General features: G+C 36.1%; 1 protein-coding gene across 6 annotated transcripts in view; it reads left to right on the top strand.

Annotated features, from left to right (window-relative positions):
* The first annotated feature begins 16,110 nt into the window (after window positions 1-16,110).
* LOC131149236 (uncharacterized) overlaps window positions 16,111-24,415 on the top strand; it is a 68,053-nt gene continuing 59,748 nt past the window's right edge. Inside the window, exons 1-3 of one of the 6 annotated variants that reach the window (XM_058099504.1) lie at window positions 16,111-16,309; window positions 19,730-19,823; window positions 21,546-21,741. In XM_058099504.1, coding sequence (XP_057955487.1) covers window positions 19,749-19,823; window positions 21,546-21,741 — 271 coding nt within the window. In that variant the 5' untranslated portion in view covers window positions 16,111-16,309; window positions 19,730-19,748. Of the gene's footprint in view, window positions 16,356-19,717; window positions 19,824-21,545; window positions 21,742-24,415 lie in introns of those variants that run through there. The other 5 variants (XM_058099503.1, XM_058099502.1, XM_058099501.1 and 2 more) reach the window with 5 other exon arrangements.

Raw genomic sequence — 24,415 nt, 5'->3', positions numbered from 1 at the left:
CCACAAGGAAAGTTTTCAGTTACTATTACGTATATACAGATTTACAGAAACAGGGAACATACTTATGTACACTAGGAGTATTTTGAATAGTAACCTACAATACTGTTATGTTAAGCAACATGGAAAAGGGGTGAATTTTATTACTTATACTGTATTTATCATATCCAGTTATACATGTTTATATGGAAACGAATTTTCATAATATTGTAGTTCATTTGCCACACACTAATAATAGCATATTTCGTCTTACTGAGCGTTGGCTCATCTCAGTGTTGAATCATTTTTTAGGTGATCTGGGTAGGTGAGCAGACCAGGCTCGTAGATAGAAGGGCTTCAGTACTGCCCTGTTAGTGAAGTGAGTATTATGGGAGTATTTTTGTATAGCCCTAGCCAATTGAGGGTATGTTGAGGAAACAGTTATATACGAATATTTTAGGAAACCTGTTAGCACTCTGGTATTGTATATAATTATATATGGTTATGTTTATTTGATTCTGCTTCTTGTTTCTTAGGTTGTTGGATGGGTTTAATCTAGTATAGTATTAGAGCATTTTAAATATTATGGTATAAAAAAAACCAATTTAAATAGCAGGTCGTTACAATTTGGTATCAGAGCCTAGGTTGTTAGGTTCTGTAGACTTTAGAGTGCAGTAGAAGCAACACTAGAGTATAGGAAAAGGATTTGAGGTTTGTTCGATTGTCTGGATATAGGATTTCCATGTTGGTTTCTGTGTTTTTCCTGGGGTGATGATTTTAGGAAAACCATAGCAAACTATTGTCGGGTTATGTGTTTAAGTGACAGAACTGGATATTGAGTTAAGGTCAGGGAAGGCTATTAATTTTGAATTGGTATAGGATAGGTCAGTGTAAGAGATGAGGTACTTAAGTGTGTTCTTGTTTTCAGGATGGACCTAGAAAGCAGTGGCACGAATGCTGGGGAAGATAGGCCAGGACCTTCCAGCATAGGTGGAGGAGATACAAATGTTGTACTACGTAGCATCACTCAACAGGTGATGGCTGAGATGGCCAGGAGCTCTAGGGAGCGTGGCTGTTCGATTGAGCAGTTTACGCGAATGAAGCACCCATCCTTTGCTGGAGGAGATGACCCGATTGTAGTTAAGAAATGGGTCCAGGACATTGAAGAGACGTTGGCTGTGCTTCCTTGCACAGATGAGCAGAAGGTGGGGTTTGCGATGTTCAAACTGATAAGGGAGGCGAAGCGCTGGTAGAGATCAGCATGCCTGATTGAGGAGCAGAGGCCGGTTCCAGTGCTAGTGACATGGGACCGATTCAAGGAGCTATTCTTCAAGCAATATTTCCCTACTATCGTTCGAAGTGTGAAGGCAGCAGAGTTTCTACATTTGGTACAGGGGCAGATGATTTTATCCCAGTACGCGGCTCAATTTGTCGAGTTGTCGCGTTTTGCTCCACACTTAGCACCTAATGAGGAGAAAAAGGCAAGGAAGTTTGAAGAAGGACTAAGGCAGAATTTGTTTAAGCAGGTGATTGGTTTTAGGGCTCAAACATTCACAGAGGTTGTAGACAGAGCTGCAATTATTAAGAGTGGTACTCAGAGGGGTGTAGCAGCTCAGAGTCAGAGGAAAAGGCCTGCGCCTCAAGGTTTCCAAACTGGCTCCAGTAAGGGTCCATAGAGAGGAGGTCGTGATAGGGGAGATCAGAGGCAGTTGATAGGACCTCATGGGAATCAGGGTACGCCGATTTACCCGGTATGTCAGACGTGTGGGAGACATCATTTGGGGGAGTGTCGGGTAGGCAAAGGTGTATATTATCATTGTGGGAGACCCGTCCATATGGTACGTGAATGCCAAGGTCAGCTATACCAGGTTCCAGCTCCTAGGCCCTATTAAGGAGGACATCAGGCAGCTCGGGGAGGATAACAGGCGCCTCGTGGTGACCAGTAGAGGAATGCCAGTGCGAGTATATGCTCTGATGCCGAGTGATGCAGAGGCTGCCACGGATGTGGTGACAAGTACATTTACTATTTTATCATAGCCGGTTATTGTTCTTTTTGACTCATGTGCTACTCATTCTTTCATTTCTGCATCCTATGCTAAATTATTTGAGAGTAAGACCCAGTCATTAGATATAGCGTTGTCAGTAGCTACACTATCAAGGTCAGTGATAAGATGTCAGAAGGTACTTAAGGGCTATCCAATAGAAATTTAGGGGAAGGTGTTACCAGCTGACTTGATTGTATTTGATATGTTTGGGTTTGATATAATATTGGGTATGGACTGGTTGGCTGCCAATCATGCCAGTATTGATTGTCACCAGAAAGAAGTAATTTTCAGACCCCTTGGAGAGCAGGAATTTAGATTCATTGGTTCGTAGGTGCATGCTCCATTGCAGCTGGTGTCAACCGTGCAGGCGAGCAGATTACTTCTAGACGGAGGTTAGGGGTTTATAGAATTTGTAAAAGAAGTATCTGAAAATGAATTGAAAATTGACAATACCCTAGTAGTACGAGAATTTCTAGATGTTTTTTTAGAGGAGTTACCAGGGTTGCCTCCTTTGCGCGAAGTAGATTTTCCTATAGATTTACCTCTAGGGACTGCGCCAATCTTTAAGGTTCCCTATCGTATGGCTCCAACTAAATTAGGAGAATTGAAGGAGCAGTTGCAGGATTTGTTGAATAAAAGGTTTATACGACCCAGTGTATCATCGTAGGGAGCTTTAGTGTTGTTCGTAAAGAAGAAAGACGGGTCCATGAGGATGTGTATTGATTACAGGGAGATAAAAAAAGTTACCATTAAGAATAAATATCTTCTACCCCATACAGACGATTTGTTCGATCAGCTCCAGGGTACACGGGTATATTCCAAGGTAGACCTCAGATCCGAGTATCATCAAGTGAGAGTAAAAGCAGAGGACGTCGCGAAGACAGCCTTCAGGACTAGGTATGGGCACTACGAGTTCCTTGTTATGCCGTTTGATTTGACGAATGCCCCAATCGTGTTCATGGACTTGATGAATAGAGTTTTCCACCAGTATCTAGATCAGTTTGTAATAGTTTTCATTAACGATATACTAGTATACTCGAGGAATTTTGAGGATCATGAGGTACATTTGAGACAGGTGCTGTAGACACTCAGAGAGGAGAAGTTTTACGCTAAGTTTAGTAAATGTGAGTTATGGCTTGAGAAAGTTGCATTTTTAGGCCACGTGATTTCAGGGGACGGTATTTCAATGGATCTCAGCAAGATTGACGCGGTAGTAAATTGAGCCAGACCGAGAAATGTGCAGGAAGTTAGGAGTTTCTTATGACTGGAAGGGTATTACCGTCCTTTTGTTGAGGGGTTTTCAGCTTCATCAAGACCTCTCACATATTTGACTAGGAAAAATGTCAAATTCGTGTGGGATGACGTATGCGAGTAGAGTTTTCAGGAATTAAAGCAGCGGCTCGTCACTGCACCAGTACTAACGATTCCATTGGGAGGTGATGGCTATGTTATTTATAGTAACGCGCCTTTGAAAGGGCCTGGTTGTGTGCTGATGCAGCATGGTAGGGTGGTGGCATATGCGTCCAGGCAGTTGAAAGAATATGAAAAGAACTACCCTACTCACGATCTAGAATTGGCTGCAGTTATACACGCACTGAAGATCGGGAGGCATTACCTTTATGGTGAGAGGTGTGAGATATTTTCGAATCATAAGAGCCTAAAGTACTTCTTTACACAGAAAGAGTTGAATATGCGACAGAGGAGGTGGTTGGAACTTACCAAGGATTACGACTGCACCATCAGTTACCACCCAGGTAAAGAAAATGTGGTGGCTGATGCTTTGAGCCGTAAATCATGAGACACAGTATAGCTAGCAGTGGTAGTTCAGCATCCGATTTAGACGGACTTAGAAAGACTCAATGTGGAATTAGTGGAAGATGATCCTCAGGCGCTTATTGTTAGTTTGGTTGTACAGCCCACATTATATGAAAAGATTAAAGCTACTTAGAAAGATGATCCGGAGTTAGTGGAGGTGTTTTCCAAAATACAGGATAGTCGGGGAGAGAAATTCAGTATTTTTGATGATGGGGCTCTGAGATTTCGCACCAAATTGTGTATGCCTGTAGATGACAGCATCAGGAAGATGATTCTAGAGGAGGCATACAGATCTCCATACACTGTTCATCCTGGAAGTACGAAAATATATAGGGATCTGCGAGAGCATTTCTGGTGGAGTGGCATGAAGAGGGAGATAGTAGAGTTTGTGCAGTAGTGTTTGACGTGCCAGTAGTTTAAGGCTGAGCACTAGAGACCGGCTAGTCAGTTGCAGCCACTTTTCATTCCTGAGTGGAAGTGGGACCACGTATCCATGGAATTTGTTACTAGGCTGTCGCCAGCGCTGCATGGTTAGAATGTCATTTGGGTGATGGTTGATAGGTTGACGAAGACAGTGCACTTTCTACTCATAAAAGTCAGCTACCCTATGAACCGGTTAGCAGATATATATATATACAGGAGATTGTTTGACCCTATGGAGTGCCGGTATCCATAGTCTCGAACTGTGATCCACGTTTTACATCATGGTTCTAGAGGAGTTTATAGGAGGCATTAGGGACACAGTTAACATTCAGCATCGCTTTCCATTCTCAGACTGAAGGTCAGACAAAAAGGACCATTCAGGTACTCGAGGATATGTTATGAGCGTGTGTTTTGGATTTTGGGGATAGCTTGATTCAGTTCTTGCCTCTAGTTGAATTTGCTTATAATAATAGTTACCAGACTAGCATTGGCATGACACCCTATGAGGCATTATATGGTAGGAGATGCCGATCTCCTCTTTTCTGGGATGAAGTAGGTGAAAGGTGAGTTTTGGGACCAAATATAATTCAGCAAGCGTATGATAAAGTCTGACTTATTCGAGATAGGATCAGTGCAGCACAGAGTCAGCAGAAAAGTTACACGGATACTCACCGCCGAGAACTGAAATTTGAAGTGGGTAATCGTATTTTTGAGAATAACTCCACTGAAGGGAATCTTGAGATTTGAGAAGAAGGGTAAGTTGAGCCCTAGGTTTATTGGCCCATTTGAGATACTTGAGAAGATTGGGTCAGTAGCCTATCAGCTAGCTTTACCACCATCTCTATTTCAAGTTCATGACGTATTTCATATTTCTATACTAAGAAAATATGTCCCAGATCCTACCCAAATTATCAGCCATGCAAAACTGGAAGTCAATGAGGCTTTAGCATATAAAGAAGCTCCAGTGCAGATTTTAGATAGAAAAGAACAAGAATTGCGCAACAAGAAGATACCACTAGTAAAAGTTCTATGGAGAAACCACGCAATTGAAGAAGCCTCATGGGAGCTTGAAGATGAAATCAAATGGAAATATCTTCATTTGATCAATGAATTATAGTACTGATGTATATGCTAAAAATGGTAATTTTATTTTGTTGAGTCCGGTGTAATTGTAATGTAGAGCATAAGTTAGGTAGTATTTTAGTTTTAGGAGAAATTTTCTTTTATGATTGTAATCTCCCAAAACTACCCATGTAACCACAGTATTCCTCCGCCATAAGTGAGGGCGGATAATAAAATAAGTAGACCATTTTCTTTTATGGGATGATAGAAGGAAATATAGATAGTAAATTTTGAGGATGAAATTTTATAAGGAGGGGAGAATATAGTGACCCGAAGAATAATAATATTTTAATAATAAAGAGGGAGGAAAATAGAAATAGGAACAAAAGGAGGCAGTAGATTTCGTCGACGACATTGCATTTTGGAGATAATAATAATAATAATAATTTCAAGGAATTGTCAGGACTTCTCGACGAAAACAGGGGTTCGTCGACGAGTGCATAAGGAAATTCGTCGACGAGGGAGGGAGTTTGTTGACAAAATTACTGAAGGACTCGTCGACCAGGTAACGTGTCTCGTCGACGAGGTAACGTGTCTCATTGACGAATCTGTCCCTATAAATAGTGAAAAATCGGATTTTTATCCAATTTCAATGCCTCTCTCTCTCTCCTACGGTCTCTCTCCCTTCTCTCTTCAATTCTAGCCCGGTCAGTCGCCGAATCGACGATCTGAAGCCACCACGATACTCCTAGCGAAGTTCTCTTCAAGTCTGCAGAAGCAGATCGTTGGTGAAACAAAGTTGGAATTCATCCCAAATTCAGGGTAAGGTCTTTTAGTCAATTTTTGGCCTTTTGACAGTTATAGGAAATGATGTAGGTGAAGAAATACTGATATTTTGTTCTGACAAACGTTGTTTTCAGTGTGTTATATAAGAGGCTCTGCGGGTGTTAGGCTAGTATATCATAGGGGCTTTTCAGTGGTCAGGTAAGGGAAATATGCTATGCTAGGCAATTTCACTATATTCAGTATAAACTATATGTATTTAATAGATGATTATTCACGATGGAAGTTATACAGTTTATCATTTATATGTAATATGTTTAAAAATCTCTGTGTGGCTTGAGAATATGAAAATAGTACGGAAATATGTTTTATAGTTTTTAGTACCATGATTATACGAATTTTAGTATCATGATTATACGAATTTTAGTACCATGATTATACGAATCTCAGTACCATGATTATACGAATTTCAGTACTATGATTATGCAGTTTTCAGTGTTATGATTATACAGTTCTTAGTATCATGATGTATGAATTACAGTTACAATTTATTCAGTATCATGGTTATTACAGTTATTTCAGAATCATGGTAAATCAGATAGTTGTATATATAGATATATTATATAGTATCAGACCCTGTTGGACTATATAGTTACAAAGCACAATACCGTTGCTACAGATATTTATGTTATGAGTGCAACCACCTATTTAAATAATACGTGGTAGTAGGTCGATCACTTAGGCCCTTAACGTGGACAGCCTCCCTATCATATATGGGTTGAGGTGGGCAGATCAGACCGATGGAGTATAGTGATTTACCCTAGTTGGTCAGTCAGTGTAGATCCCGCCTACGGGCCATACAACCCTGTTATAAGGGGTTAAATCATGACACACAGTTATCCAAAGGGAAAATTTTCAGTTACTATTACGTATATATAGATTTACAGAAACAGGGAACATACTTATGTACACTAGAAGTATTTTGAATAATAACCTACAATACTATTATGTTAAGCAACATGGAAAGGGGGTGAATTTTATTACTTATATTGTATTTATCATATCCAGTTATACATGTTTATATGGAAACGAATTTTCATAATATTGTAGCTCATTTGCCACACACTAGTAATAGTATATTTCGTCTTACTGAGCATTGGCTCATCTCAATGTTGAATCATTTTTCAGGTGATCCGGGTAGGCGAGCAGACCAGGTTCACAAATAAAGGGGCTTCAGTACTGCCCTAACAGTGAAGTGAGTATTGTGGGAGTATTTTTGTATAGCCCTAGCTAGTTGAGGGTATGTTGGGGAAACAGTTATATATGTATATTTTAGGAAACCTGTTAGCACTCTGGTATTGTATATAATTATATATGGTTATGTTTATTTGATTTCTACTTCTTGCTGCTTAGGTTGTTGGATGGGTTTAATCTAGTATGATATTAGAGCATTTTAAATATTATGGTAAAAAAAAACCCATTTAAATAGCAGGTCGTTACATTAGGTTGTAGTGATTGAATTAATAAAGGTAAGTAGTCTCTCGAACGGTGATTAGAATTGGAACTATGAGAGGTGGCCATAATTGTTATAAGTTTAACCCTTCAAATCTTCCTATAAAAGGCACCAAAATGATGTCGTTAAACTTTAGATTAAGATTTGTTGACTTGATCATGATCTTGACCAACTGGAAAAAAGAAAGCAAGAAAGGCTTAGAGGACCTGAGGGACACTTCCGAAAGATCTCTCTAATGTTCAAGTTTGGAAAATTGGAAGGATATGAAATGATAACAAAATATGAAAATTGGTTATCATAAGATGCCTTACCTCTTCCCCTAAGTGTTACTTTTATAATTATCTAAGCCCTCCTCTCTTTAATTCACCCATTAAGGAGGAGCTATTGAGGAGTTATGTGCCTTTATTGGATTTATGGACCTTTAGTGGAGGGTTAGATATGTTTTGGTACTTCTTTAATTGTCCTTAACTACGCTCTTAATACACATTGACCTCGTACAATAAGTTTATTATTGGACTAATATTTTTGTTTCTTATCACTTTTTATTTTTCATTGTTGTATAGTGGAGAAATAGATATGATAATGCATTTGTTCACCTTGCTAATTTATTATTTTTGCCAACGATTTACATCTATTTTAAAAAAAAAAAAAAATTGAAAACCAATTTATGGTTTCTAGTTGTTTTGAAAATCTATTGCCATAATGCTTTTAATATCAATAATTAAATTTTTCATTAAATATAAAATAAAATATCCATGTGATTTTTTTATATTTTTATTATTTTAATTTAAAGTTTTAATTGTTATTTGATTGAAGAATAAAAAATAGTTTTTTAAGCCACAATTTTAATTTATTTTTATTTTAAAACTATTAAACAAATAGGTTGTTGGCTTTCAACTTTTAGTTTTGTTATTTTTAATTTTTTTTCATATTTTTTTCATAATTATATCAAATGATCCTGAAGTGTGCTATATGATTGAAGTCTTTTAAGTAGGAAATGGAGATATCGTCAAATAATATACAGGCATTTTCTTTGGAGTCAAATTTGATTCTGTAATAATATTTTTAGCATTTTTTCCCCTTATAAATTAATTAATATTTTTTTTATTGCATGTTGGAACCTGGCATCAATAATTTTTCACTTTGTCTTAAACTACACTAAATTCATTGAACCATATCCATAGAGTTATTTGGACTTTTTTACTTTTCTCATTTGATTGATTAGAGGCTCTAGGCTTTCCCCACATAACATAAAATATTCTATCTTCTATCCTGTACTCGTTTTTTTTTTTTTGGATTCAAACTTGATACAACTAATATAAAAGTTTTAAACTTCAATCATTTAGATGTTTTCTAGGAGTCATTCTTTTTCTACTAGCTCAAAGGCTAACTAGACTAATTAATTAACTCATTTTAGATACAAAGAAAATGGTAGCGGTCCATTCACTAAAAGCCAACTCATGCAAATAGGCATGGGTGAGAATGACTTTTATGGCTATGAGGACAATAATTCATGCATTTTGTAGAGCTTATCACCTAAAAAAAATGTTACAATTACATGTACAATTATGATGATTATGACTATATGATTGAGAATCCACTTATCTTGTAAAAATTGTCAAATAAAATGAGATATATTATTGTTAAATTGGTAATATCACAAGTACGATGCATGAAAACCAAAAGAGGAACAGTTAAATATTATAATTAAATATTATGACAGCCAAAATGATGTTTAACATGCATTACATCTTCTTATTTTATAATATAATTTATTTTTTTATTAATGTTTATGGTGTGACTCTTATACTTCGTAGGGGCTTATAAACAAAAGAGAGAAAAACATATGTTAGTGCAGTAGCAATAACTCGTCGACGAGGGTCATGTGCTCATCGACGAGTAGATACCGAGAGTTAGAAAATATCAAAGCAGAAGACTCGTCGATGAGATGATAGACTAGCCGACGAATGGGCTTCTTAGACTCGTTGATGAATCCCTTGTTCTCGTCGAAGAGTACGCCTGGGTAGCAAGAAGTTATTTGAATTTTGAATTAGAACATTGTAATAGTTGGGGATTCAGAGGGAAACCTCCGAGGGCTTGTTATATATGCTATTCTGAGCATATTTTGACGTGTAAGAGAGTAAGAGAGGGGTGAGAGAAGGAGAGAAGATCATTGAGTGTGTATATTTGATTTTCATAGTGAATCTATTGTCGATTACTCTGTGGATGTAGGCTTTGCCGAACCACGTAATTCCTGGTGTCATTGCCCTTATCTTTACTCTCTTTTATATTGCTATGGTTGTGGATATATTTTGTATTTCACCATTGAGATTGTTGCAAGTGCATGTTTGATCCTTTACAATAATATTGTTATCATTCTATCGTGCATTGTTGGAAGAGACCCTTATTTTCACAACATTTGGTATCAGAGCATATGTTGTATAGCCTCTAAATTGAAGGATCTCTTAGTGTAACAAGGTTTTGGTGACAGGTTTATGCAGAATTTCAACCAGATAGCATGGATGCAACAACTTGGAATGAATTGGGAGCAATTATTCATCTTTGTTTGGCTAAAGACGTGTTATATCACGTTGTGGATGAGAATTCTCTAGCATTAGTTTGGTAAAAACGGGAATGCCAATATATGTCTAAGGGTTCGTCAAAATCTGCAAGTGTAATGGAGGAAGACTCAGAATGTAGTGATAGAGATATGCTACGTGTTTTCATTGGGTTTGGAATGCCTCACGGGTGATTCTTGGATATCAGATGCTTTTATCCTAGAAAATGGTTTGATACTTACAGGTCAGTTTATGCTAGTTGTATTTTGATGGAAAATGATATTTCATGCATATTATTTGTTATTGGAAATGTCAAAATCAAAATGTATAATGGTGTTGTAAGAACCATAAGTGATGTAAGCATGAATTGGGTCTAAGGAAGAATGGTGTTTCATTGTGAACTTTAGACCGTAATGGATATTGTTATGAGTCTGAATGTGAAAAAATGAAAGCGTGTGAAGGTAAATTGATAGTGATGAAAGGGAAAAAGTAGTGGGAAATATTTATGCACTACAGGGTGTTACGATTGTAGGTGGAGTTGCAACTGTTGAATCTGAGTCAGGTATCCTGTGGCATATGTGGTTAAAGCATATGAGTGACTACATATATTCAAATATTTGGGAACAAATGATGATAGCATCAGGGGATAGACATATGTATTTCGTGTGTTTATCACGAAGGGTCTTGTTGTACTTCATGTTGTGGCTGAGGTGGAGAACCAGATCAGGAGAGAGATTCTCAAGTCAAACATTGGGGCTGAGTACGCTGGTTTTGTTCAAGAAGTTGTTGAGCATGACAGGTTATATGCAGGGCTTGCAGGGTACTTCTTGGTGGAGTTAGTGAGTATGTTGTGTTTCTCGTGTGACTAATCGCCAAAGGTATCGCTAGATGGGAAAGTTGTAGGTAAATTGTGGGCATGTTTTGTTGTAGACTACTCAGTTGTGAGTGGATGTCCACTGATGTAATATTTTAGTGATGAAGGATCCATGCTTGATGTTATGTCTCTAGATAGTACACTTTTCTAGGGTATAAGAAAGGTGGGTGCAAGCTGGGTGTTCCTAAAGCAAACAAAGGGGTGATCAAGGACGTGACTTTTGGTGATAAAGTCATGGGGTAGCGTACTCAGGTAAAGGAAGAGAAACAAATGCCAGAAAACTGCGACAACAACAATCATGTTATTCAGGTGGAGTTATGGACTCAAGGTAGAAATGCGGGGAGTTCAATCTTGGGTCAACAGTATTACGGTATGAATGGGCATATGATGCAAGTGGAGCAACAGACTTAGGGCAAAGATGACATAGTTCATATTGCAAGGAGTTTCAGCTCGGGAGACCAGCAGAATCACGGTAGGTCCATGTGTACTATCAGACCACTACTCAGGTGTGTGAGTTGGTGAGGCTTCCAATTTGGAAGAAGGTGATAGGATATGTGGAGTGATGTATATGTTGTGTGTGAATAACATGTTATTGGCTGGAAAGGCTTTGACTAAGGCTAATCAGTTGGATGCTCTGTTGAAAGGTTTTGACATGAATGTGTTGGGTACGACCAAGACAAGTCTTGGTTTGCTGATTTGCATGGACAAAGCTGCAGGGAGATTGGTGTTATTTCAAGGTGACTTTATGGATGGAACCACAGGGAGACTTTGTTTATTGTCTCAAGAGGATTCTATGGAGAATATATATAGAATGTATACCGTATGGTACCCAAGGACAGGCTGTGATGTCTGAGATATGTCAAAGGTCCCCCATGATTATACAATGGGGTGTTTCAGCAGGCAACAGAGTGGATTGTCAGTTGTTAGTTTTGTTGAAGACTATATAGGGGTCTTTGGTGATATAAGACGTGTAGTAGCTTTTGTGTATACTGTTGTGGGATGATCTTATTGGAAGCCTAGGGTGAAGTCTTCGAGTATTGCATCTACAACTGTATCAAGGTTGATGGTAGAAGCTGAAGTTGCCATCGGTAAGTTCAAGCAATGTTTCTTAGACTTGTTATATGTCTCCAAGTGTTAGAAGGGAGACGGTACCAATCGAACGTTCTAAGTTCATGGTGGAGCAGTCAGATATATTTTTCGGGTTCTCCTAAGGGGTGTATAATCGCCAAGGTGGAGATTGTTGTTTATGGTGTGACTCTTATACTTCGTTGGGGCTTATAAACAAGGGAGAAAAAAATATGTTGGTCCAACAACAATGACTTATCGACGAGTGTCCTGTGCTCGTCGATGAGTAGATATCGAGAGCTAGAAAATTTCAGAGTAGAAGACTCGTCGATGAATCCCCTGTTCTCGTCGATGAGTGCGCCAGGGCTACAAGAAGTTATTTGAATTTTGAATTTGAATGTTGTGACAATTGGGGATTCGGAGGGAAACCTCCGAGAGCTTGTTATATAACGGCCCAGCCCTTTATACGGACCCAGATTGCTACCACACATACATAATACCTATACCTAATAAACATACATAAACAACCCGACCTAAATATGGACATACATGTGTATCTCATACATAACTGTAATTCAAATGTTGCGAAAAAACATAAACATCCATAGGGATTCTATTAGACATATACCAAAGTTCTAACTGTATCTTTAATACATGGGATCCATATTTAAGACATAAACTGTATTACGTCCCCAAAAGAAACTAACCAGGCTAACAACCCAATACTAGTACAAAAACTTACTCCTATCAATCAAATTCTAAGCTCCAAAGTCTTATTAGAAGACTAGGATTGATGCCTCGAAGGACCTGAAACAAAGGTTGTAAGATTGGGGTGAGACACTTCTCAGTAAGGTGGAAGATATTACAACAAAACGTGATTACATAAGTTTATTCCAGTTAAAATAGTTGCACAACTCCACATTCATATTACTGCATTATAAGAGATATATAAATATAATTCAGCATCGTTACAAGCGAGAGTTCCCAAGTAGGGTATATGCCCATACACTGTATGATCCTTCCATACGGTACTCAACCCTATGACCTTGCCCATTTTAGCTTTTTAAATCATGTATATGAATATTTATAACAATGACTAGCTTTGAAATGTCATAATATGCTTATTTACCCCGTGGCACGGGTTGTGCATTGATAACTCTGACATGCCCTGTTCGTGCAGGCACTGTCAAGCATCTATTATATAGTTTGACTATCCCACTTGGTCCATTATTTCACCAGTGGTCCCAATACTCCTGCAAGCCGACTATCTCTGTACCCACACTGATTCACATGTGTGGTTACACTGTACTTTACTAGCAACAGAACCACACCTTTAGAAACTGTAGTATCTTTCAACTCCTTTAATCTGAAGTATCTTTCAACTCCTTTAATAACAAGTTGTGGTCACATTTATCATATATACAATTTACAATGAAAACATAATAATTTGTGCATTTCCAGTATTTTCACAATCTCATTAATGAACTAAACAAACATTCGTTCTTTCTTTCAAACTAAGGTATCAACTAACACACGTACTCTCAGTTTACTCCTTTTCACATATAAAGTTCAGTATTTAACTGGCACCTGTTTTCCATAGTTTCAGATATTATAATGGAACCTTAGTTCCTATAGTTCATAACTATATATACCAATGCATTATAAGTCTATTTAACAACATATATCATGTTCGTTTCATCAAAAACCGCTTTAAGGAGTAATCGGTTCAAAAAGTCATTTAAATGAAAAATAAGGGTCTCCTACTAGTAGTTTAAAGTAATTAGGTAAGTTTTTAAAACGTTTGGAGATCATATGCAAAAATCCCTAAATTTACCAAAATCGTAAAAAATAATTAAACCGATACTTTTACTTGGTAGAATTTTGCAAACGAATAGTCATAACGTACATAATAGTGCCGGGCACTCAGTTCGTGAATGAAGCCCTACCTTTGTCAATGAACCCCATTCGAATATTTTCTTTGGATGGCTCGGTATTTCTTCGTCGATGAGACTCTGAATTTTGGCGACGAAATACTAAAGGGATTTCGTCGACGAGCATACTGCCTTCATCGACAAACCCTGCTGAAACACCCCTTTTTACTCTTTTCTTATTTATTTTGCTTATTTACGGGTTCGGATCTCTACATGTTATATATGCTCTTCAGGGCATATTTTGACATGCAAGAGAGTAAGAGAGGGGTGAGAGAATGAGAGAAGATTATTGAGTGTGTATCTTTGATTTTCATAGTGAATCTCTTGTCGATTGCTTCTGTGGATGTAGGCTTTGTTGAATCACGTAATTTCTAGTATCGTTGCTCTTATCTTTACTCTCTTTATATTGTTATGATTGTGGATATATTCTATGTTTCACCATTGAGATTGTTGCAAGTGCATGTTTGATCTTTTACAACAAAATTGTTATTGTTCTACTGTACATTGTTGGAAGAGGCCCTTATTTTCACAACAATTTATTGCATTAACTCTTGAATTCATGATATAGTTTTTAATTTCTTAAATAGAATTTTCTTCATATTTAACAAGTTTCTATTTACACAGTCTTAAAACTTCCAAACGTGACACTATTTAATACGACCTGCCTTGACATGAATGCAAATTGATTAATGTAGCATAATTCTTAGTCACCATGCTTGAGAGCTAAAAAAAAACAAGAAAAGAAAGTAAATTGGGCATGCGAAATATATCATTATAAGAAATTTTTTTTTGTAGAAAGTTCCAAAGTATATGAAATCATACATTTTATTCGCCTCATTTTGTGTACATTCTTTAAGCTTTAAAAAGTGAAATTATAAAAAGTTAACCAAAACAATAATAAAGCACAACAAGTTAGTAAATAAATGAAAAAAATAAATAAATATAAAGTTAGAGCGTTATATAATTAAAACGAGGTAGAGACATGGTCTCCACCAGAAGATCAATCACAAAAATATATAAGGAAAAGCTAGTTTAGAAAGAGTACGAGGGAAACAATTTACGAGAGAAAGATACTAATTACAAATTGTAAAATCCATTTTTAAATTTTGAATTCAAGAACTTTTGTAATTAGATCTAATTTTAATTATTTTTTTCATCATAAAATATTTTGATAGAAATAATAATACAATGGTTATTTAATGTCTTAACATTTGTATTATAAGCAATGGTTTTGAGTAAATACTATTTTAACCAAAAAAATATGTCTAGTGCAACAACAACAACAATAACAACAAAAAGTCTGTAGTCTTACTAGGTGTTGTCGGTTATATGAATCATTTTTCGTCAATTTATTTGATCAAAAACATTTTTTTCTACTAGATTAAAAACTATTAAATCCTTAATTACGATCTCATTCCAAATTATTTTAAACTTACTCCTATCATTCCTATCTCTTTTCATGTTAGAATACAATAACTAATTCACACCTCTTTAAAAGATACTTTATGAATTCTGCATTTCAAATGTTTAAATTATCTAAACTACTACTCCCTTATCTTGTCTTTCACCGATATTATGCTTAAATTATTGCATGTATATTTGCCTCTTAACTTATATTTTAATATTATATTACTAATCCACCTTAACATTGCATTTTGACAACTTTTATTTTTTGTATATATTGTTTATTAGTTGTCAAACATTTTTTGAATTATAAAGTATACTTAATCTTATTATTGTCTTATAATTTTTTATTTTATTTTAAAGGTATTATAAGATAATGTAAATATTCTATTTTTTATTTTAATATTCTCTTTTTGCTCAATAAAGTACGTCCGGTAAGATATTAAAATCATTTCCAACACTTCACTTTATACTTAATACTTGTCTAGTGCTCCTTGGTGCGTGGGAAGAAAGCGCGTGGAAGATACTTCCGCATAACCCAAGGTGACGCCGTCTTGAGTGCGACTGAGAACCTAACGCCGTCATTTACGTGGAGGACGGCTAATGTTAATCAGATGCGCAGAGCGGCACGTCGTTGTCTGCGCATCGGACTTCAAACCAGCCGTTCCAATCCAACTTTGTAAACCCACTTCGCATCCGTCGCACGATGCCTCTGTAAAGCGTCATCACTCACAGTTTTCCTCCCTTCCTGCTTCATTTTCTTCTTCTTCGTCTCTGCTTTCTCTGCAGCTCAAATTTTTGTCTCTAGTCTCTCTGGCATTACAATGTGATAACATTTGCTTTGCTAATAGTTCTTAAAGGTTCGTACCGAGGATTAGTCTATGTTTCAGTTCATCTTTTAGTGAGGTACCTCTTATCTGAACCTTTCTTGTTCATTTCTAAATGTTAAAACATGCATTTCTTGGTTCTCTTTATAAATTTTTTGGCATATGTATATGTTTCTCCGTAGCTCATTTTTTGTGCTTTAGTAGTGACGTTTGTTATGTTGTTCCTGTGTTTGGTTATAGTTCTGTTCTTCTGTTCCTTTTTCAAAGCAATTTAAATCTCTCTCTCTCTCTCTCTCTCTCTCTCTCTCTCTCTCTCTGGTTTAGTTGGTTGCACATGGAAATGCGAGGTGTATTTTGCATGATGGTGCTTGAGGTACACTATGGAATTTTCTTGCTGGTATAGTATGAACATGCAGAAACATAGAGAACTCTATTAGGGCCTTTTTGGTTTTCCCGTGGAAACCGAATAGCTATTTTACATTCTGGGGTCGAAGTTCATTATCATGAGTGCTATGGTTATAAAGAAGAGGTGGGGTATATAAAAAAACATGGCAAAATATGTGATAGATTACCCACAATGGAGAAGCTTAATTAATTTGGTTATTCAAAGGTACTTGAAAGCGTTTCAAGTTGAGGAAACATTGGTAGCAACTGGGTGTCTTTTGAACTGAATTGACCAGTGGAATTTGTATTTCTTGTAATGATGGAGAAAGCTGCAGTATTAGTCTGTTACCGTAAGAATAGTTGACTACCTAATTTTGATTATCTTTGGGAAATTAAACTAATGGGAGGCCTGTAAAAGGATGGACCAAATTTAACCACATTGCTAATTTATTCGAAGAAGTAAATGAGTGAGCCGTGGCTTTTTGCTGCTGAAAAAAGATGATTGGTGAACCTAAATTGGCTCCTCGTAACAGTGATGCCAGTTTTCTCTTGGGGGAGCTACAATATCAAATGCAATGATGCTAGTTTTCTCTTGGGAGAGCTACTATATGAAATACCTTATATTAAAGGTATCTACCTCAAGTTGACCTAATGCTGGCATATGATTAATTGAACTAGAGTATTGAATGTGAATGTGAATGTGAGTGAAGGAACATAGGGGTGAGAGAAGGAAAAAGTATTGCACCCTTATGGAATGGATGGTGTGATTGGAAGTAGCAGAAATGGGTAGCAGAAGGCGGGAGCTGGTAATGCTACATAAAGGGAAGCAGGCGAAACAACTTGAATTCTTTTCAAGCATACGTGTACATGACCAGATCATATAGCAATATCTTTATGTTTTAGGCTATTACACCTTCTTAAAAAGATTTTTAATGTATTTTGGTTCAATGTATCAACTTTGTTTAGCAAGGGCAGTAAAATTTTCGTTGGTTTTAAACTGCAATGGACAGAAAAGTGTATTTTTTTTCACTTTTCATTAATCATATGTGTGATAGAGTAATGAACCAAAATATATTAGCTTGTAAAGTGATAATACTCCACCAATCTATTTGGGCCTTAAAAGCATAGAATAGATTAAACAAGTACTGTTGTTTTATTAGTTGAAGTAAAAAAATAAATAGTAAACAACAAGTTCTATTGTTTAACCTAAGCTTCAAAATACAATATTATAATCATAACACTTATCATTAAAAATTGAAGTATTAAAAACTTGAACAAGACAAAAACTGGAAAGGAGAAGAAGGTTGAAGTTGAACAATGAAGAAAAGAAATATCAAATTACTAATTTTATCAATATATGTATTTTTTTTTTGAAAAAAAACATTGTTAAATTATTTATTTGCGGAAAAGGATTCATGTAACTGACCCCACCTAGTGGGACTTAAGCCTTGCTGTGGCTGCTGCTGCTGCTGCTGCCGTTGTTAAATTGTAATTATGTATCTTGTGTAAATATCACAAAAACTAAATAGTTCTGTACCATTATTTTGCTCATCTTCTCCCTCTCTTCATATTGCTGATTGGGATTGATTTACAGAAGGAAAAAAGAGAGAAAATGTGAAGAAAAAGTACAGAAATAATTTTTTTTGGGTTGTAATAGTAGTTATGTAGCAGCTGTGGCAATCCCTACAACCATTATACAATAATAGCAGTGTGCAATGGCTGCTATGGATGTGATTTTTATGCCCACCACTTTAGAGGTGCATAATGGCATTGGGACCTAAAAAAATCTGTTGCGTAATGAGGTCACATTCACCATTTAGAACCATGATGGATGGACTTGTAGTTGGAAGTTTGGTCCCATTTGCTACTCCTTAACCTTTACTGCATTACTAGTCAATCTATAATTGATGATAGTTGAAATTTGATTAAGCCCTAATGTGGCAACAAGTTAGCCCCAAGTGTGATAGAAAACTTGGTTATTATTTTGGGCAATAGACATTGACCTCTTGACCAAAAAACAATGACTTTCCCTGAGGTTTCAAAATTACGGGGACCTCCCTTGAAGTTTCAAAAATTCTAGAGACCTTTCCTGAGGTTTGCCAAAAAGACACAAACCTCCCATTGTATTTTGCAAAAAGACAAGTATTTTTAGGGGAAATCTATGTCTTTTTGGCAAATCTTATGGGGAGGTCTGTGACATTTTTGAAACCTCAGGGGAGGCTTGTGGTATATTTGAAACTTCAAGGGAAGTCTATTTTTGCCGAACCTCATGGGAGATGAGTATCTTTTGCCCAATAATTTATGTGTTTTTGTTGGGTTTATGCTTCTATGCGCACGACTGAGGGCTAGATTTTCTTTTTAGGTGATAGTAGCCTTGTATGGGATGGAATATATGTATGAGGTTGGGCTGTCAGTCCTGAAATATTGTTTTTGTTTTTCAGTGTATGAACATTTGAAGGGTTTTCTTCTCGTAGTTGCTGGAATACTTGCTGTGCTCTTCCTAATTTGATTGCATTCTAGCATGACTTAAAGGAAATTGCATATCTAACTATATATTTTTTGGACAATAAGATTCTGTAGACCTAGGTTTTAGGTTTTTACCAAGAAGTAGAAACCTTTCTTTGTAAAAGTTTGTTTGAATTTTCTTCCTATGTATGCAATAAACACAATGCAAATTTGTTGTCATTGATGATGAAGTACTTTCTATCCTAAACATATTCAAGTTATTAAGTTCTTTTCTATCCCTAATAAGTATTCATGAGGAAATTAATTTAGGTTGGATGTTAAGGCTTTCCTTTTTTGCTTGCAGGTACAAAAGTGTCTTACTTTCTTTTATTTAGGTCTGGAACATTGCAATTTATGTTGGATAACATGTGTTAATTACCTCATTGCCAGCTATTTACGATATATAATTGGGAACTAATTTTAGCCTATGTTAAAAATTGTTTAAAGCAACGACAATATGTGTTTTAATCATTTTTTAAACTTCACTGAGTATGGAGTGAGATGGTAATACATATGTTCTTGTTTTTTCTTGCTTGTCATTCCCTAATGAAGATTTGGAAATAGGTGAGGAAAGTGCAAGACCATGATGGATGCTTCAAAAGATCTTTTAATAACTTTGAATGATAGAGCAAATATCTTGGCGCATAAGCTTCTTGAGGTATGGTTATTGGTTGTTTTAATTTGTTCAAAATAAATTATCTATATTTTCCCTTTTAGATGTCATTAGTAGGAAAATTTGTAACTAGCAAGGTAACTAGTGGCCTACAGTGTAACAGCTACTGCTTCTGTTTTGTTAATCTTTAGTAAGATGATTTTTTCCCCTAGTCAATGTTCTGGTAATACTGAACAGTTCATTGTAATTGGAACATGGTGATTTATCTGTTAGATTACCACTTTACCTAAAAGCTTAAGCTCTTAGGTTGTGGGCCAACACTATATATCAAGCTTTAGCAATATATAAGGCTACACAATTAATTATGTAAGCTCTTTTGAGCTTCTCCAATAGCCTCCCATGTGTAATGGTCTCTGCTCTGTTTTTTTTTTTTTTTTTAAATATTTTTTTTTTGGTTTTGTTGTGAGCACTACTTCCTGGGCCCCCCCCCCCCCCCAAAAAAAAAAAAAAAAAAAATCATGTAGTGACCTTTCTTTACTTCGCTGCATACTGATCTGTTTCATTGGATGAAGAATCCGACATCAGTTCAAATTCTCTCCAAAAATTGTAGTTTATTTAATCTTGCTTTTGTTTGTCCAATGATTTTGCTCTTTAAATGCGTGTGTGTGTATATATATATATATATATATATATATATATTTCTATCTCAATAATTAGGGATATCTCAACAATCGTCACACTGAGGTTGTGATGACTTCTGTGGAGTTGTTGACACGTAAAGGCTTGAGTTGTGGAGATATGAGGATAAGAATTGTGTAAAGGTTTTATTAATGGCGACAAATTTGTAGATTAGCTTTTGCATGTGTATTTTTTTTTGTACAAGTTTCTTTGCATTTATCTTTTGAGATCTCATTTGATGTCAAAAGTTTCAATTTGCCACTGAAAACTATGCCACCAAATGTAATAATGTTTAATTTGTGGCCTTCATCAGTTGAACTTGACATGTCTCATTATTTTTCTTCAATTTTTTTGAAATCTTGTTGATTTTTTTTAATAATTGATTTAATTGTACTTTTGAGCTATGCTCTTATTCCTTTCCTATAATTCGGTACCATAAATAGAAACAGCAGAGATGGAGGAGATGGGAAGTGTGAATTCATGATCCAGAGAGTAGGAGTGAAATAGAGAGCAGTGAATTGGCATTAAGCCAAGACAGCAAAAAAAAAAAAAAAAAAAAATAAGAAGAAGAAGAAGAAGAAGGATGCCAGCTAATGGGGAGGTGTATGCTTGAACCTGCATCTCTAAACATTTAGAATATTTATAAACCATTAAGCTAGATTTGAAATTGTGACCATGTGAGTGTACACACACACACACACGGTTCGGTTCGGTTCAGTACTGAAATTTCATGCTTCGGTGATGACTTATGAATAATCCTGTATTTACTCCTAAAAAAATAATATGTAAAAACATTAGATGTTGGTATAATACAGTAATACATTATATGCTAGATGATACCGTCATTCCGAAATAATGGTTTAGAATATTACCATGCATGGGAGCATTTACCTAGCAATACAATTATTCTGATGAATGATGCAAGGGCGCTGTTCTGATTGTTTTAATGTTCATTTCTAGTAATTCATTCAAATCATGATTCCAATAGAGATTTTAAAAATGGTAATTTTTAATCATCTTTTGTATTTTTTGGAACTTGCCCATTATGGTGCATCTTTGTGACCTTTTTTTTTTCCTGTTTTTGGCTAGGTTGACGATGATGAATCTTTTTTTCCAGCCTCAGAAGATGAAATAATAGGAATGGAACATCTATTAGCTGAACCTAAATGTAGCAAAGACTTAATTGACAGCGTTCTAGGTTGCAATACGCATAATCCACAAAAATGCTTCAATATTGAAGATCTTTCAAGCGATGCCAAGTATGATCAACTAAAAATTGTTAGTGGTAATAATCACATCAACTTCTAATTTCTTATGTGCTTATTTTACTCTTTTTTTTTTAATAACTCTCTCTCTCTCTCTCAATATTATTGTGTATCAAGAACATCAGTAGAAAGATGTGCTTTTGCTGTAAATTAGATATCTTATTGGGCAATAAGGGACAATAATGATATTCTCTACTACAAATAGTGTTAGAAAATGTTGTTGGGTCTCAAAAAAGGCCCCTGATGCAGTCATAACATTGTTAAGCCTCTGCTGGTTTTTGAATCTCATAGTTTCTGCAGCTTCTTTGTTGTTGCAGAGTTGGAATTTTCTCAGTATTTCGTGGGTTGATTGTGGCTGCTCTATATTTTTCTTTTAATTTGAAAACATTTGCAGGCTGTCTATTTGGAATGGAGAGAAATGCCTTTCATTCTTAACGAATTTTCTATTACCACCCGTAATAGGGATTCTAGAAAACCATTTATCCAACTAAACCACCCATATGGAGGTTTCTTTTAACTAGAGTTCATGGTTTTAAATAAAGGTCGCGACCGTTTTGTAACGCCGTTACGTAAAGGTTTTTTGGGTTACCGATACCGTTACACACCGCGAAATCGGTGGGAAGAAAAATCACGGCCATAGCGGCCGTTGCAGACCGCGACCGTTGCGTAAAGGCCACTACGGCTGTTACGTAACTGCTATAGGACTGTTACACCAAAAAAATATTTTATTTTTTACTTTTTCTTCTCACTTTTTCTCTCTCTTTCATATATCATTCTCAATATACCAAGTGGCAAGAGGGGGAAAAGATTATAATGAGGATGACAATGATACAAAATTTACTTTTTCTTTAAATACTCACAATAGATGCATTAATTAACAATTTCAAAATACTAACTTGTTAGGAATTTTTTTTTAATAATATTAGTAATGTGATATTTATGTTCTTTATTTTTCAACTTCAACCTTCTTTCTTTTCTAGCTATTTTATATTTATATTATTCGTATGTCTTATGTGTCTAATAGACTAATGGAGTGTATAATGTATTTTATTTTATTAATTCATTTAGCACACATAAGAATTTATCACAGATAAGAACAATGAGAAGTATAAATACGCGCACACACGTAATTTTCTATCAATGATGGTTTAAAACAAATGTAAACTTGTTGCGCTTACCAAATAACTTAGTTACTTGAACTAAAGGGTCCAAAATACACTAAAACCCTTTCTAAGAATGGCCAGAAGCTTAAAACATGCAAGTACGCTAATATGCACAAGGTTGTGCATGCTTCAAAAAAATTCACGGCCGTTACACCCGCTTCTCGTTATGTAACATCCGCTACTCTTGCTTCCCGTTACACCTGTTACCGTTACGTTACGCTACCCACTACCGCGATTGAAAACCATGCTAGAGTTATGCTGTTTTCTAGTTTGTTTTTCAAAAATATAAATATTCACTAAGTTTAACTTCATTACACTGTCTTGTAACATGTATGTTTGCATTTTGCAAAAGTGCTAAGCACAGCTGATTATGGTGGATTTCCCTTTCTGCACATTGAGATTCATGAATGGGCTTGCAAACATTTGACCAAACTACTTCGGTATATGTCCATGAATTTGCTTTTCAATTATCATTAAGCTCCAATTTGGGCGGAGTGCTGTTATGTTCTTAGTATAGTCGTCAATTTTATTGTTATATCTGTATAGCCTTTGAATTATTCAAATAATATCTACTTAATTTACAATGTGTACTAATGAATATGCACATTTATTGTTGCATTCTTTCTTAGAACTTTCAAAAATATGATATGTATGGATACTTTCTGTCTCTTTTTCTCTCTCTCACACACACAAACCTTTATATGCATCTCAAACTCTTAATTATGTTCCATGGTAGCCCTCTGGCTCAAGCTGTAAAGGATTGGGGTGGGCTGAAAAAAGCCCAGATTTCAAGTCTTACCAAGAAAAAAATTTCTTTTTTTCTCAATGGAGTAAACAACTTTTACTATGTGCATGGGAACTTGGTTTCAGCCTTGGACTTGGATTTATGTGGATTTGGGCAAAATGCAGCGCAAAATCATAGAGGTTTTATTCAGATCTACATAAATCCAAATCCAAGGCTTGAATCTATACCATGGTTTTAAATAACGTCTGTTACGCTACGTAACGGCCATTACGTAACGGAAAATTGAGATGCCGAAACCATTGTGGACTGATATTGTGGGGGGAGAAAAATTCATGGCCGTAATGGCTGTTACGCTGCCATAATGGTCCGTAATGGCCATTACGATCCGTTACGCACCATTACAATCCGTTATGGACTGTTGTGGTAGCCAACACTTCGATTCAAATTTTCTCCTTCAATTCCACCCAACTTTCTCACGATTCCCTTCTTTCCCCCTCTCCCAACCACTCGTCCTTGACAGATTTGTTGGGCTTTTGTGGAGCCTAGTTGTGTTAAATTTGGATGATGACCCGACCTTTATTTAATGAGAGATTTCCATCCTAAGGCTTTACGGCCCAAGCCGCAGTGCTCATGGACTAAGCGGCACAAGCCGTACTTGTGGGGGTCCGGGGGCAACGCCCTCAAGAAAATTTTTTTGGGCCCATTCGGAACGGAACCCTATGCGCAACATATAAAATGATTGCTTTTGGGTGATTAGGGTTTGTGATCAAATTTCGCGAGAGAGAG

The sequence above is a fragment of the Malania oleifera genome, chromosome 2 (assembly GCF_029873635.1).
Source record: "Malania oleifera isolate guangnan ecotype guangnan chromosome 2, ASM2987363v1, whole genome shotgun sequence".
NCBI lineage: Eukaryota > Viridiplantae > Streptophyta > Magnoliopsida > Santalales > Ximeniaceae > Malania > Malania oleifera.
Note: the sequence above shows the minus strand (reverse complement) of the source record. Positions and strands in the feature narration are given on the sequence as shown.